This window comes from Phragmites australis, chromosome 2 (assembly GCF_958298935.1).
Source record: "Phragmites australis chromosome 2, lpPhrAust1.1, whole genome shotgun sequence".
NCBI classification, from domain to species: domain Eukaryota; kingdom Viridiplantae; phylum Streptophyta; class Magnoliopsida; order Poales; family Poaceae; genus Phragmites; species Phragmites australis.
This window is the reverse complement of record NC_084922.1, coordinates 51,122,302-51,138,175: the sequence shown is the minus strand read 5'-3', so window position 1 is coordinate 51,138,175 and position 15,874 is coordinate 51,122,302. Positions and strand designations below refer to the sequence as shown.

The window sequence follows — 15,874 nt, the reverse complement described above, 5'->3', positions numbered from 1 at the left end:
GCAGCTTATCGGATGGTTCGAGCGGACACATTCGAAATGTCTAAATCCATCGATCGAATCGTCTTCCAGCCGCCATCAAACTTGGCCGTCAGTTCTGACCGACCCTTATCGAACAGCAGTTTACAGCCGCCATCAACCCAATCTTCACGTTTGGACGGATCCCTGTTGATGTAGCTCATCAGACGGTTCAAGCCATCGCGTTCAAAGTGTCCAAATCCACTGATCGAATTGTCGATTGCCATCATGCTCCACCTTGCGCCATGTTTCTCCTTGGACCGTGCAAGATTTACGCGATGTGAAATATCTCCTCGTGTCTTCCCTTGATTTTTCTCCATAGCTCTGGTTACCACTTGTTAATGTTTTAATGAAAGCACACCAAGATCGACAAGCCTAACACAAGATCAACACACCAAAATATGATATTTTTTAACTAGGTTCGACCATCTTATCTATATCCTCAGGGCACGACTACGGACGCTCCTCCCCATATAATCTGTTGTCGTCCCGCTGTTACACAGGTGGTGCCCAATATTTATATATCCGAAAACAAAAACCTGACTACAACTCTTTTCTTATTCCTACCCAATTACAACTTAAATCTATCCGTAACTGACTTTGTATACATGTTCGATATATATTCCAACAAAAGAAGAGAAGAGGGGGAAGAGAAGGGAGAAGTGGAAACCACATTCTTTTAAAGAAATGTGAAAAGTGGGAATTAAATTGTTTTAAAGAAATGTGAAAAGTGGGAAACACATTCTTTTAAAAGAAATGTGAAAAATGGAAACTACACTTTGTTGAGAAATAAAACGACACTCGATATATTTGGAAGTTCGAAGATATTGGAAGTGGGTGTGAAGGAGTATCCGAAATGAATCAAACCCCTTAAATGGCTGACCATGTGCTCGTAGATGGGAAAACGAGTAATTAAAAAAAAATCTATAACAAAGCAATGTAAGATTTTAACGCCTAAAATAAGCGTTTTGATTTGTGACCGGTCAAATTTTTTATTTTATCTCAAACTAAATATTATTTGATACAACCACATTTTAGTATGAGCTTAATTTTAGTACGGTTAAATTTTAACTTAGCTTTTTAGAGACGAGAACCAAACAACCCCTCAGTGCTCGCTTGCTGGTTGAGAAGAATATAGGTGTGGCCGTATGGATGACACGAGCTAGGGAGGTTAGCTAATGGCTTTGGACCAACAAGCTAAGGCCTTCACTTGAACAAGCTAAGAACAGTGAAATAAAAGGCAAAAGCGATGCATAGTGTAGGCTTAAACACATTCAAATCTCACTCAGGATATAAAGAGAGAGCTCATATATATAGGCTCTTCTTCAAATATAGCTATTGCAACTACTTTTCTCTTAAAACCATCTAGTAATAAGATGTTCAAATTGAAGTACAAGCACAAATGACTGTCCAACATAGGCATGACCTCTCAAAACCAACCAAATGTTAATAGAATTTAGCGTCCATTTTAATCCAACTGTTTATAACAAAGTTTATCATATGTCTCATAAAAACTAAAGTTAATTATACGAGACATATGGTCAGAGATAATTAAGTTCGGACATATTACCAAATGTTAATCAAATTTGGACATATAACAGGGATTCCACTTGTCGCTCCTTCTTCCTTCAACATCCTCCACTTCCACCCGGCGGCGGCGGCGGCGGCGGCGGCGGGTGTGTCTTCCTTCACCGGCCGGCGCTCAGTCTTCCAGACCCTAGCTTGCTAGCATGGTCCAAGTCCAAGCCCGCTTCCTCCGCCCAGTCTAATATGGACGCCCCCCGTTGGACGGAGGAGGTGGACGACCTGGTTGACGCCGGCGATGTCCACGGAGCCATCTCCCTCCTCGAATCCGTCGTTTCTAACCTCTCCACGGCCGCAGCCTCCTCCTCCGCTCCTCCGTCGGGCGGCGACCTTCGCCTTGCCGCGGCGCTCGGCGACCTCGCCGGACTCCACGCCTCCCGCGGCAATACTCTCCGCGCGGACGACCTCCGCGCCCGCGCCATCGTCCTCCGATCCCTCGCCGCAGCCCCCGGGCCCTTAGGGTTTGCTCCCCTTCTTATCTTTGCCTTTAACCCCGATGCTTCTCCGGTTCTTGGTTGGGGTATTTGCTTCGTGCAATTTGTTCAACTGCTTATTGGTTGGCTAGATTACTGTTAGAGTTAGGTTCATTGGGTGCATATCATTTTAATGTGAATTGTGATGTAAGATCACGAAGGATTGATCAGTCACTTCTGGATTACTCTTTAGCATCCGAATCTTTCTCTAGTCTATTAGCTGGTACTTGACTATCTGGTTAATCCATTTCTCTGCGTGATTAGGTTGGGTCTTGGCTGTTACTTCTGACACCCAAGATTCAGTTGCAAAATATGATGTGTCTAGTTAGCATCAAAACGACTAGGAGGCTGTGTTCTAGTTTGACTCTCTCAGTTAGTTGGCCTGATGTACACTCTACTCTTTGGGCCACCTGCCTAACTTCTGTTTGTTTTGTTTCGTGTATCGAAGGGATCATGAGGCGGCTGAGAAATCATCTTCAGAGGAGGGAGCTATTGGTTCAAAGGACTCTGAAGTCTCAGATAATCTTGAAAAGAACAATGAAGAGGAAGAGGATGGTATTGTTGCATAGGGTGCCCCAGCTAGTTATCTTGGACAATGATCAGACCAAACCGAGAATTATAAGATCTTGCATTCTTTCTTTGATGCTTGCAGATTGGGAGGCTATTGCAGATCGTGGCGCACATGATGATACACTAGTGCGCTCCCTGGAGCAAGAAGCAAGGGTGTCTTCATGTAGCTCTTCGGAGAAAAGTAGCGCCCTATCTTCAGGACCCAAAAGGAGAGGGAGGGGTTCATTTCTTTACGATAAGAGTGTTCTGTACAGTGACCAGTGTGGTTCGGAAAGAGATTTGGATGACAAGGAGTCTAGTCCTCAGAGTGGATCAAAGGGCCATTTGAATGAGCGGGGGAACAAAGCTGGTACAAGTATTCAGAATATCCATCTTTATTTGTTTAGTTAGCTTGTTCATTGTGAGTTAATGGAAGACTTATTCTTTGGTTTGGTTTTGTAGCTGCAGCACAATTTGGGACAAGGCATGTCCTTGTTCTTTATGACTTTTCACCTAGCACGCGCACAATAGATTTGGAAAAGATTTTTGAGAAGTTTGGGGACCATGGAGTTGCCATTCGCTGGGTTAATGATACTTCTGCGCTTGCAGTCTTCCAGACTCCATCAGCTGGTAATTTGATTCTTACAGCTATTTCTAACTAGCGTTGGGTACTGTTCATTCTTATGGCATGATCTGTCGAGAGAGGTAGCAACAACCCCCCCCCCCTCCCCTCCTCCGTTGGATACAAATTCTGACGTCAAATGTGTTGAACTAGACATGCATAGTTATCGGAGAGAAGGAACTTGTGAACTAAAATGTTAGGTGGTCTTGCCAGAACTCCATCCCTAAAGCACAGCTATTTTCTATCATTTTGTTTGCAAGTCACTTCATCTCCTCATGATATATGTTCTAAATTGGTAAGTAGGCGGGAGTGAAACATCATACTTTGTGAAGTCCAATGTAGACAAAAGGATGTACATTTTGCCATATTTAATAGTTAATTGTTTTAAATTTTATATTTTGTGCTGATTCTCTGTTGTTCCATTCTGTTAGGCTAGAAATACATGCAGATGATATGAAATGTCAAGCCATCCACCATTCTTGTGCTTATAGGTTTATTCTGTCCATTCTGATTCCTGCAACCTTGCTAATTAACTTGTAGCTAATGAGGCGCAAGCTTGCGTATCTCCAAGATACAAAGTGCGGTCACTAAAGGAGGATGATGATCTGTTGACAAAAATAGATGGTAGAGGTAACAACTTGTGCCATTTTTTTTCTCGAGCAAATAACTTTGTGCCTTGTGATGGTTCTTTTCGTGTTGCTCTTGTATCTGTGGATGATGTGTGTATTATAGCTTGTATCTGGATTTTGTGATCTTGTCAAGAATGTATTGCTTACTAAGTTGCTCTTGCGTTGTTGCAGACCTAGAACCGCCCAAGCCAAGGCCAAAGACATCTGCACGAACAGCTCAAAGGCTAATTGCTCATGGGATGGGTTTAAGGCAGTTCTCAAACTTTGGCTCAGATGAGCTGAAGAAACAAGAGGAAGAGAGAAGGAATCGTATCACCGCTCGACAAGCAATGCGTGACGAGGCTTGGGGCTCAGATTGATCTCGAGTCTGTTGCTATGGCTGCTCGCGACCATCACGTCTACGATTTTGTTGCGTGGGTGTTTAGACACTTGTTCTCTTTACCTGGTTATATGTTCATTCCGAGGGAGCTGAGAATGGCATGAAGCCATGAAGATGTGATCAGGTCGCATCACACAATCATGTCGAACACACACAATGGTGTATCAGTTCCAGTATTTGAATGGTGATGGGTATGCTGAGCATGCCGCACTGAACTGGTAGACCGTGATTGCCCTGAAACGAAATGCTAAGCACCGTATTTCCGTCACAAGATGTAGAGCTGGGGCGGATCCTCTTCAGATTGTCAAGTCCATGAACGGTGCATCTCTGTCTCCCTCGCCACCTGGTGGCCGCATCTCGGCTCTTCGGGCTAGGATCCATTCACCGTGCCAACCAGTCAGGCATTAAAATAGGGAAAAATACAAACCCTCAAAGTCAGTTTGGTTTTGAGATTCTTCTCTAGAAGTTATTTTGTTGCAAACCCCCTCTCCCTCAAAAGTCAGTCTCGTTTTGAGGTTCCCCTCAGAATTCAATTTTTTTTTAAATTTGATTGAAATTTAGCTGAAATGAATATAAGAATTAGATTTAAATCTTCACTTGGAGAACTATAAAAATAATTAAATCAAAATGCATATGTTTAATTTATTGTAAGGATTAATTTAGAATTTAATTTAATGCTCTTTGAAATACTTAATCAAAATAATATATTTGAATATATACATACATGTATACGGCGAGTCTAATCTGCGCTTAGGCGTAGATTAGATTGTCGTTGCGTCGCGCACCACCGATCCCGCGTACCAATCCCTGACCGCGCCCAACCAATCCCCGCATGACTATGATCAACGCAGCTTCCACCCTTGCACCTCCCTGACCGATGCCGCACCGATCTCTCACGCAATCCCCGACCGCAACCCACTGATCTCGTGCTATACGAGAGTGAGACCAGTTACTACCAGGATAGTACACTGGTTACAATCAAAACATTCAGGATTTTGAACACATTTAGGCAGGATAGTTGTAACATCAAAATGCAAGGTAGTTACAATATGTAAGGCAATGTAATTACTACCAACACAGTATACTAGTTACTACAAACACAGTATATCAGTTACTATCAACATAGTATACCAGTTACTACAAACACAACGTACCAATTATCAGTAACTACAGTATTGTACAAAACGCAACTGGTGATTTATATGGACGTAATTCTTGTAGTAATTGATATTTCTTGTGAATCGCAACTATACTGCTTTTGAGATCATAACTGGGGTATCTACCGTATTGTAACTATGTTATTAAGCATATTGTAACTCGGCTGTTTCTAAATCACACTATAACACAGGTTGTAACTGTAGTATAACACAAAGCGCAACTGGTGACTTATATGGACGTAACTCCTGGCTCGGTCGAGAGCGCGTGGGAGGGAGGAAGGCTCGGTCGGGGAGCGCAGGGAGGGAGTTGGCTCGACCGGGGCGCATAAGGAGAAACAGGCTCGTTGAGTGGCTAGGCGCAACGTGAACTGCAGTTACACCTAGGCACATAATATACATACAACACACACACACACACACACACACACACACACACACACACACACACACACACACACACACATATATATATATATATATCATTAATTTTATGTTGGTTTAATAATTGGGTTTTTTTTTTAAAAAAAAGAGTGAATTTTGACTATTTTCTAAATACTAAATTCTAATTATTTAGAAAATAGTCAAAATCCTTTCTTTTTTAAAAAAATTCTAATTATTAAACCAACATAAAATAAAAAAAAATATACATACACATGTATGTATATATTCAAATATATTATTTTGGTTAAGTATTTCAAAGAGCACCAAATTAAATTTTAAATTAATTCTTGCAATAAATTGAGCATATGTATTTTGGTTTAATTGTTTTTATAGTTCTTTGAGTAGAGATTTGGATCTAATTCTTATATTCATTTCAGCTGAATTTCAATCAAATTCAAATCTTTTGAATTCTAGATGGAATCTCAAAACCCAACTGACTTTTTTTTTTCCCACAAAACAACTTCTGGAGATTCAAAACCAGACTAACTTTTGAGATTTTTTTGCATTTTACCCATTAAAATACGAGGCGAAACAAGGTATTCAGCACAGTGTCAGGTGCCTGCCCACATCTGATCTAGCCAAGCTAGATTCTACCGGGCCAGAGCAAATGTACACAACACAACCTCCTCTTCAACGGCTCCTGCTGAACTACATAGCAGCAAATGAGCTGCTAATTATACAGCTGAATACCCTACCCTGTGTCGATGCTGAATATGATTACTCGCTCCTCCATCTTCCCCCAAGTTCGATTGGCAACACCCACATGTGCGTGGTGAGCCGGGAGGTTTCGATTCCCCCCTCCCGCATCTCCTCCTATAAAAAACTTCCAAGTAAAATCCTAGGTAAAAAGGACCCGGCTGTAAAAAAAAAAAAAAATCTTCTCCCAAGTTGTGTGTGTATGACTCACTCTTTGCTCCAGAACAGTTCTCCCACCAGGAAGAAAGAAAATCACAACAACCATACCCACAGTTTCGAGCATAGAGGACGATGAACTGACAAGGATGGGGACAATTGCATCCACATTTAACAACAATAAAGCCAAACCGATGGCCACACAATTTGCAAGAGAACATAAGTTTTCTTTCAATTTGAAATGTGCCTCTAACCAGGAACAGTTAGTTCTACTACAACACTCTTATAAATAGACACACACACAAATATTTACTCTCACAAAAGGGATGTGAATCCCTGAATAAAAAATAAAATACGAATGAGAAGATGCATCTTGAGAGCAGGAACACCGAAGATTCCTCTTGGCTCCACAACTGAATGAAGATATTCCTTCACTACCAGTCCCCAGCACCTATCAATTTCTGTCAAATAGGATCTCTTCTGAAAATTGGATTAAATTTGTCATTTGTACCAACAGGCAGTATATAAATTATTGGATTTTGGTGGCAAAACTGGAAATATTGCCAATAAGCCCTATTTTGCCCAGACTCCTTAATATTGGGCAGGTCAAAAAAATTAGGGTTAAGTTAGAGGAAATGATGAGTAGGGTACGCATACTCGTATCCATTGTAATCATAATATAGCTTTTCACCACAAGCTATATCACGGCAGGCGATCAACAAGACATGGCTCTCCCCATCAATGTCGTACCGGACACATTTGACATTCTGCTTCTTTTTGCCATCCCTGCAAGAATTTAATAGTTTCAAACTTAGAATACAGTAGGCTTCCTTTCTTTGAGGTAGAGAACATTGAATTATTTACAACAAGTTCTGCAAGGCAGAAGGCATAAAAATGAATTGCTACAAAATAATAGACAACTAACATGCAAATGCTGACCATAGCATACAGATACATCTAGCTCATTTAACAAAATTAAGGCTCCGTTTGGCGTTGCGGTGGCATTTCGAAAGCACTTTCCTTTTTCTACTTACGAATAAAAGCAGCCAAGGAGCTAGCTGAAAGCATCTTTTTTGGATCCATAGCAACAAAATTTTGTTGGAAGTAGAATCTATCACAGCACAATGCAACAACTGAAAACTGACCCTACAAGCAGAAAAGCAACTACTTACGGAGTGTGGTTATTAATGCCATTAATAAACCGAGAAACGTTTCCACGTTTGTCAGGACAAATAACCAGCCTCTTCGAAGGATCTGCTGGCAAAAGAAGTGTCATTATACAGTCACAATCATCATTGGCCCTGTTCTCCAAATAATCAACATCCCCAATATATTCAGCGATGAAAGTCATATCCTTAATATCCTCATCAGCCTGCACAGTGAAACTGAAAATAGCTATGCATAAGTTTCATTTCTGTGTACTGAAAAAGTAAAGGATATTTTGTGCGTATGCCATTGAGTATTCGACGTTTTGCTTGGGTGCCGTCTCAAACTCGCTACTTGTGTGCATGCCACTGGAAGTTGCGTGTGTGCCATTTTCAGTGGCGCACACACTAGTTCCAGTGGTATACACACAAAGGCGTACACACAAATAGCAACTTTGGGATGGCACGCGAGCAGAACCACGAATTCTCAATGGTATATACACGAATTTTCCAAATGTAAATATCCGAGTGTCTTGAGTCAAGAAAGTACCCTTCACGGGAATAAAAAACCACAAGAAGTGGAGGGCATTCTCCTCTTTGTTGCATGGTTCTGCAGAGTTCAATGGTTTCTTTATCCTCTTTGGTAAGAACCTTGAAAGTTGAGAATGTAAAATTAGAATAACAAAAGGTTCAAATTGTAACATTATTTTGAGCGAAATATTTGCTAACCTGCATACCGCCTTCCTCCAGCCTTGCCTGATTGGAAGATCTAGGGGCCATACCAGGCATGTAAGTCAACTCGTTACTGAACTCTGTTTTTGAAGACGTCAAAGCAGTGGCTAGAGAAGCCATTTGTTTGAGCCTTCTAGCTCTATCTTCAGTTGGAACAAATGGCAGTACCCTCCTCCTCTTCTTGTGCATAACGAGAGAGCGCTTCCGTCGCCTCCTAGCATCTAAACAAGGTTAAGTAAATTACTTGCGTTAAGTCCATAGCAAATGCATATTCATACACAATCTGATTCATATACGTATTCAACACTAGTTCAGTTTGTGTCTGAATCTAACAAAAGAATCCTTAACTTGTACTTGAGGCGCTATGTCCTTAACTTGCCTAAGGCACAAGGCGCAAGACAAGTGTGCACTCAACAAACGTAAGGAGCAAGCAAAAGAAATACTTTCTAAGTGAATAACTACATCAACTTCAACAAAATATTTAGAAGGAAGCTGTGTGTTTGATACTCCTAGTTATTCTATGTAGTGTGTAGTAACCTATCCAGTAAAAATATTATGGAACATGGCAGGCCACCTTTTGTACCAGATTTTGCATTTTGTAGTATCTGTGAGATATATGGCACATACAAAGTTATTACCAAAATAATCCCAATTTTTTAACGCTGTGAACTACTGAACTCCTTTAAGTGACCCTTGAAAATTCACTTTGGACCATCCCATTATCTGATGGGGTTTAACAACGTGGATAACAGTTTTAAAACTTAACCAAAAGCCTACTTTAAGGCTCAATTTGCTTTGACAGGATCGTAGCTAGCGTGTTGAAAAATGAGCAGCTCATAAATAAATAACACGGTATTAATACATCCAGTGCTCAGCAATAAGACCAGTGCAAATATGGATTCTTACGGAACGCGGGAACTATTTTTATGGCCAAATGAATGCAACCAAGATAATCAATAGGGTACACGTGCAACATATCCCACAAATGGAAGTCGGTCAATCCGTTCAAACTTGAATGATCTACAAAGTGAGCCACACCATTTGTTTCAATCTCACATTGCCATTACTACTATGCAAGCATGCATAATTAACACGGACTAAAAATTTTGTTCAATGATGTTTTCCCGCCAATATCTAGTCATGATGCAAGTGATTTCGTCATATTGTAAGGTCATTGTATTGTTCATTGCCTAGAAATTCCAATTCAGTGGAGATATTTGCAGGCACTACTGCATCAAGTGGCCAGCCATGCAGACAAACAATTCGAGAATAAAAAATAGAGCATCCCAAAAAAACCATAGGTGGAATACTAACAGGAATTTTTGCTATTGCTAGCTCTTAACGGGTGCATCAGACCTGTAAAATGATCACATTTTAGATAAAATATTTATAATACAATATAATCAGATGTTGCCAAAGCTTAAGGCCTCTAACAGAATCCAATCCAATAGCATAGCCGCTGTTTCATCGATCATCCACCCAAGCAACGAAAACAAAAGGTCTCACATTTCACAATAATGCAATGGTGCACTTTTCATGATCTCCGCTAATTGGAATTACCTTGGGAGAGCCTACATTTTGCCGCCTCTACATCCTGGTCATCCTTTTGAATCCGGAAGAAATCAACGATCTTTGTCTGCTTCATCGGAAACCCTAAAAAGTCCCCAGAACAGAAGGCACCACGAAAAACAGTGAGAATGTGAGAAAAAGCAACCATCCACAAAAGGCGAGCAGCATGGAAATGAAAGGAGTGGCGAAGATTGAAATGGCGAGATCGAGCTCGCACAGCGCCTCGAAAGACGCACTTTTGATGGTCTTGCGGGGCGGGGCGCAGGCGGGGCAGAACCAGGGGCCGGTGGGGACCCTGGCGGCGATGGGGCGGAGGCAGAAGATGTGGCGGCCGCGGTCGCAGCCGTCGCAGAGGAGCATCTCCTCGTCGCGGTCGCCGGAGCCGCACACGTCGCAGAGAATGCTGCTGTAGATGGCCTCGCGCGCGCGGGCGACGGGGGGCGGCGCGTCGACGGGCAGGGAGCGGCGCATGACGTCGGAGATCGAGCAGAAGCGCCGTGGCGCAGGGGAAGAGGGGGGAGGCGCCGCCGTGCGCTTGCGCCGGAGCTCCGGCGAGCTCGTCGACGATGGCACGCGGCGGCCCATGGCGGCGGAGGGGGTGGAAGAAGGGGGTGGTGACGTGGCGAGGGCGGTGGGCTCACTCGCCTCGCTTCGCTTCGGGAAAGCCACCGCCATCGTGTTATATATAGGCAGCCCCTGCCAGTCACTCTCCAGGTGAGGGAGGTGACAGTTGGTAATTCTAGCTGGGAAGGTGTGTATTTTTAATAGATATATTCTTTTATTATGTTTATTTAATTTGTATAAATATATAAATACTTTATAAATTAATACAAGAGTTTATTACTTTCATTCTCTACTTCTTTATCTCTCTACAATTATATGCAATAATTCTCACCCATCCCTTCACCACCGGCGCACGCGGTTTTTCCTTCTCATATCTACCTTTGTTTTTCGTGTATCTTTCTTTTTTTAGGAACGTATTTTTCGTCTTTTCAACAGAGTTTTCTGTGGCACTTTTTTTACGAATTTCCTCTTTTTTGGCTGCTTGTTGGAGGCTAGAACAATGCACGATGAGACAATGTGTCTGATCAAACTATATGTTACCAGAGTTTTGTTTTCTTCAAAATGTATGACAATTTTGTTTAGCTATCGTGTGCAAGAACCGCCCATATCAACGGAGTTAACTTCATGCCTGGATTCCTTTGGAAATTGAAATGCAGAACTTCTTTTTAGAAAAACAATTTAGGGACACCGTGGGAAAACACAAAAACTTTGAATAGATCAAAGAGCTAGGTAGAGATATTGCATTAGGAACTCAAAAAATATTTAAACATGAGGTTATGTAATTCCTAGAAAAGTTACATACAACGTTCATCAGGCACAGGAGCATGCTGGCTGGTTGGCACTATTTGCTCACATGACATTTGTGATGCAAAAAGGTAAACTTGCAAGTTTCAACCACTTCGAGAATGCAACAGAATCGCAAAACCCTTTACCAGGTGCTACTGAGGAGCAAATAACATATGCAACATGAAATCAGTGAGGAAATAGATTACAAAGATCACCTTTACCACCGCTCAGGAATACCAGGAGCTGTGAAATTGTTCTTTGGGTACATCAACCATACATGCTGCTGGCGACAATCATATAAATTTAGTTTTATTAGATAGTCCTTGAGTCCATTGTACATAGCAGTAGCAGTAGCAGCACTTGGCTGGAAAATTTTGGACCAAGCGTCTTCTCCGAAGGTTACAACTATCCAGGATTTCTATATCTAATCTAGTCTAATTCCACCACCAGCCTGAACCCCCCAAAACCTCCTACGCACAAAATAAATAAGAAAAAGAGAGAGCCACAACTTGTGCAGCTGTTTTTTTTGGGCTCACACCTCGTTAACCAATCTTCTTTCATGACTCAGCACATTTCTGTTTTGTTCCTGATTTCTTGTGCAACCAATGAAGGTACCAACCTTCTCACCAACAATAGCGTTTGCAATATTTCCAGGCTTTTGCAAATTAAACACGACAACTGCAAAATGACGCACCAGATTAAATAAAATAGGGAGTAAGATACAATAAAATGTCTCAAAACTGATTGCATCCATACTGGGAATGTTGTTCTCTTGGCATAGTGTGATGGCAGTCATATCCATTACTGAGAGATCTCTTGTCGTCACTTCATGATAGCTCAGAGTCTCAAGAAGGCGGGCATTTGGGTTATGCTTGGGGTCCGCATTGTACACACCATCAACATTTGTTGCTTTAAGCACTACTTCTGCATTGACTGTTTGTACAATAACAGAAAAAATTGTCAGTGAAAAATAAACTAAGCACAAAAAAAAGCTCTACGGAAACAGTGTTGTTCATCTGAGAAGTCAATCTCAGAAGCTAGTTCCAAGCTCACGTCATGATAACATGTTTCTAGAGGTGCACCACACATTGTGATTGGTGATTGCTTATGTAAATATGTAACATAGTTAGTGAACACACACACACACAAATTTCATACAAGTCCCTGCACTGTGGGGTTAGATGACAGGAAACTAGCATCGCATAGGTGCAGGATTATTTATCTACCCTAACTGTTCCATTTTTTAAGTCATCTGCACCAAGATGTTCATGCAATCATCATCAGCCAAACTAAGAGAAGCGAGGTATTTAACATAAAAAGTTGGTAGTGAGTACAATTACCCGCAACTGACTAGAGCATGACGACTAATGCTTACCTATTTTTAAAGGTGAAATAAATACACATCTCTGCAAGCATATTTCTCTAGATTTTTTTAATAGAAGATGAACTCACTTTCTGCGCAACGGAGAGCAGCAGCTGTATCAGTTGTAAAGAATGGGTTCCCTGTCCCAGCAGCAAATATAACAACTCTTCCTTTCTCTAAATGCCTGACAGCTCTTCGGCGTATGTATGGTTCTGCAACCTCTGACATACGGAAGGCAGTTTGGACACGGGTCGGTATACCAATGCTCTCCATTGTTGCTTGAAGAAATATAGCATTCATCACAGTGGCCAACATGCTGAATTAGGAAAACATAATCAGATGTAGCGTTGAACTATTTTTTTGTAGTAAGAAATAATGCGATTGCTTGCCACAAGAAATGTCTTTCTAAATCAGCTGCAGAGTCACAAAAATATTATGGACAGAGAATAAGTAATAAATTACAGGTGATTTGAGATTCGATAGAATCGCAAGTTTGTTAAAAGTTTCCATAATTTTCCACTCAGTAAACTATTCTGGCAGAATACTCTAGCAAATTTAAATGTGGCTTGTGGTGTAGGAACAATCATCCCTCGTATTACAAATGTTGAACTTGCCAAGAAGTTAACATGAAGGACATACCAATGCTACTACGAAAATGTGTTGATATTGGGCTCAGTTTTTGTTTCATTATCTGGCTCATATTTATTGCGTTTCAACTACTTTTTAAAGGCTACTTAACAGCCGACCACAGATAAGCAAATGAAAATACATCAGTCATTGAACATCTTACCCAATGCAATCAGCAGATGAGCGGTCAAGCCCACTACATCCAGCCCAAGAGGCCCCACGGAAGATATTGCCCCCACCAACAACAATAGCAATCTGCTAGGGCTCTCACATTTTTAATGCACAGCAAGTAGGTAACACAAGATTACTTGCTTGGAAAGCAATGCTGACCATTGAATTAGTGTGTCCTATCAAAAATATCTATGTGCATTCTACTTCATTAGCTCTAAGTAATAAAAAGAATGAAAGGCAGTAGTAAGGACACACCTCTACACCTAGTCTGGTGACGGAAGCAACCTCTCTTGCAATTGCCATTGTGATCTGCAACAAACAACATAGTTACGTTAAATTACAAGGCCTCTGCACATTAAATGTTTACTGTTTGGATCCAAAGATGATCCACCAAAAGAAGCCTCACCTTTGGGTCAATGTTTTCTGTGTTATCTCCAGCAAGAGCTTCCCCGCTTACTTTAAGCAATACTCTTTGCCATCTGTATGGCTTTTTGGACCTAGAAGAACCTTCGTCAAGTGTAAAGCTGAATGGTGGCATCAGTGATGCTTGATTTCTGACAAATAAAAGAGGCATGAGCTGCATTACAAAAGGTAATCCGCAATTACTTGAAGCCTTCAACATCAAAAGAAAGTGCTACAGAATTGGCTGTAGACATCATGAATTGATAGGCAAGCTGCTGATTCCAAAAAATCGTCAGATCCAACATCTCGCAATTGGGGACTTGTACCATGCATAAGTATTGCACGAAAAATTGCTCTTTGTGTCACACACCACACGGCTGTTCAAGTCTTGGTACAATTAATCGCGGCTCTCCCTTGCGAGGCCTAACTGGCAGCTGGTAGCCTCCATTTGCCGCATGCCTCCTACGTCTCCTACCAGGCAAATCGTGGACTCAGTGGCAACACCTTTGAGGGAATGACCAATCTAAACCTTTAGCCCTTTAATTGTGCTCTAGGCTTCTAGCAGTTAACAATCTAGTTCTTCAGGCAAAGAGACGCCACTTGGACCTGTAGAGGCGTTTCTCGTCGAAAGCCTCGTCGCCGCCCCCGTCCACATGACCAAATACAATCATCTAACACACCACAGACGACACTATCCACGTACGCATTGCACCAAGCACCGCAGAGTCGACCGAGTGATGGGAGGGGGAGACAGTTGAATTGCGTACCCGAAGTTGGAAGGGGAGTCGGAGCCGGCGGCGGCGGCGCAGGCGCGCAGCTTCGAGGAGAGGAGCAGTGGAAGCGCCCTCAGGCGCGCCGGGGAAGCCAATGAGGAAGGTAGGGAGAGCGGAGGAGACGGGGACGGGGGCAGGCGGAGGAGGGAGGAAGCCGGCACGGCGGCGGCAGCCATAGTTGGAGTGGGAGAGCAGCAAGCAACCGTCGCTCCGTGAAGCGAGATGAGGAATCGTATCCTATGAGCAAAGTCAGATGATAGAACAGTACTATGATATTGTATTTTTTTTTTAAACAGTTAGATCGCGAACGGAGGCACTAGATTAACTGCTACAGTGACACTGTTGTATTTAGATACAGTAAATTGCTACAGTAGAATAATGTCAGGATACTGTTCGCCAGACTCATTTTACTGTGCATTCCGTGATTTTGTGAATCAATGTTAGAGGGTGGAGAGATTTTTTTTTTCTCGCTTTAGCCGTGCCGTGTCACACCACAGCTTGATCGGTCGAGCCACATCTGAAGCCAAGCGAGGTAGATCCGAGTCTGTCTTTCTCATCCCTTTCTTCCTCTTTCATCCACCACGGACTCTGACGAACAGAAAAACTCCCAACCGATAAACTTTCAAATAAATTAAAAGAAATTTTTTATTCGTGAAATTTTCAACATGGTTCGCAAAAACGTATCACCAAGATTTATAAAAACTATCAACATGCCGAGTGCGGCGGGGCTGCGCCGTGGAGGCAGTCGGCATCGGCGGTAAGGCCGGTCGACGAGCTGACGGTGAGCCCGAAGAGCCGAGCCGAGCCGCGGTGGGCACTGGTATCCTGGCACTCACTCCTCGCCAATGGCCGACGCGGTGACTCCCTGGACTCCTGGAGGTGCCGAAGTGGGGGTGGGCAGCGCCGCAGCGAGGCAGGCAGGTGGCGGCTAAGGCGAGGTGAGGCCGCGAGCAGGTCAGGGCATCAGGGATTCAAGGGCGCCTGTCGCTGCATGACGTCGGGCGAGTTGGGGTCGAAGAGTTAGGCTGGGTCGGATTCTAG

At 42.6% G+C, this 15,874-nt stretch overlaps 3 protein-coding genes across 4 annotated transcripts; 1 reads left to right on the top strand and 2 right to left on the bottom strand.

Annotated features, from left to right (window-relative positions):
• Positions 1 to 1,607: 1,607 nt before the first annotated feature.
• Positions 1,608 to 4,466, top strand: LOC133909670 (uncharacterized). Of its 2 annotated transcripts, none has more exons than XM_062352205.1 (6): positions 1,608 to 2,060; positions 2,521 to 2,627; positions 2,725 to 2,991; positions 3,090 to 3,251; positions 3,784 to 3,873; positions 4,044 to 4,466. In XM_062352205.1, the coding sequence occupies exons 1-6, from the start codon at positions 1,786 to 1,788 to the stop codon at positions 4,229 to 4,231; spliced, it is 1,089 nt and encodes a 362-aa protein (XP_062208189.1). In that variant the 5' UTR covers positions 1,608 to 1,785; the 3' UTR covers positions 4,232 to 4,466. The 2 variants fall into 2 exon arrangements, with proteins under 2 accessions (XP_062208189.1, XP_062208187.1); XM_062352203.1 differs by having other exon boundaries at positions 1,611 to 2,060; positions 3,084 to 3,251.
• Positions 4,467 to 6,836: 2,370 nt separating this feature from the next.
• On the bottom strand, positions 6,837 to 10,839 carry LOC133909669 (probable Histone-lysine N-methyltransferase ATXR5). The gene is made up of 6 exons (XM_062352202.1): positions 10,384 to 10,839; positions 10,139 to 10,231; positions 8,576 to 8,799; positions 8,397 to 8,497; positions 7,874 to 8,086; positions 6,837 to 7,487 (listed from the first exon to the last, which is right to left on the bottom strand). Exons 1-6 carry the CDS (start codon positions 10,820 to 10,822, stop codon positions 7,328 to 7,330), a joined length of 1,230 nt encoding a protein of 409 aa, XP_062208186.1. The 5' UTR covers positions 10,823 to 10,839; the 3' UTR covers positions 6,837 to 7,327.
• A 942-nt stretch (positions 10,840 to 11,781) lies between these two features.
• On the bottom strand, positions 11,782 to 15,094 carry LOC133909668 (uridylate kinase PUMPKIN, chloroplastic-like). The gene is made up of 7 exons (XM_062352201.1): positions 14,828 to 15,094; positions 14,065 to 14,212; positions 13,914 to 13,967; positions 13,651 to 13,742; positions 12,950 to 13,176; positions 12,254 to 12,430; positions 11,782 to 12,175 (listed from the first exon to the last, which is right to left on the bottom strand). Exons 1-7 carry the CDS (start codon positions 15,007 to 15,009, stop codon positions 12,030 to 12,032), a joined length of 1,026 nt encoding a protein of 341 aa, XP_062208185.1. The 5' UTR covers positions 15,010 to 15,094; the 3' UTR covers positions 11,782 to 12,029.
• Positions 15,095 to 15,874: the final 780 nt, after the last annotated feature.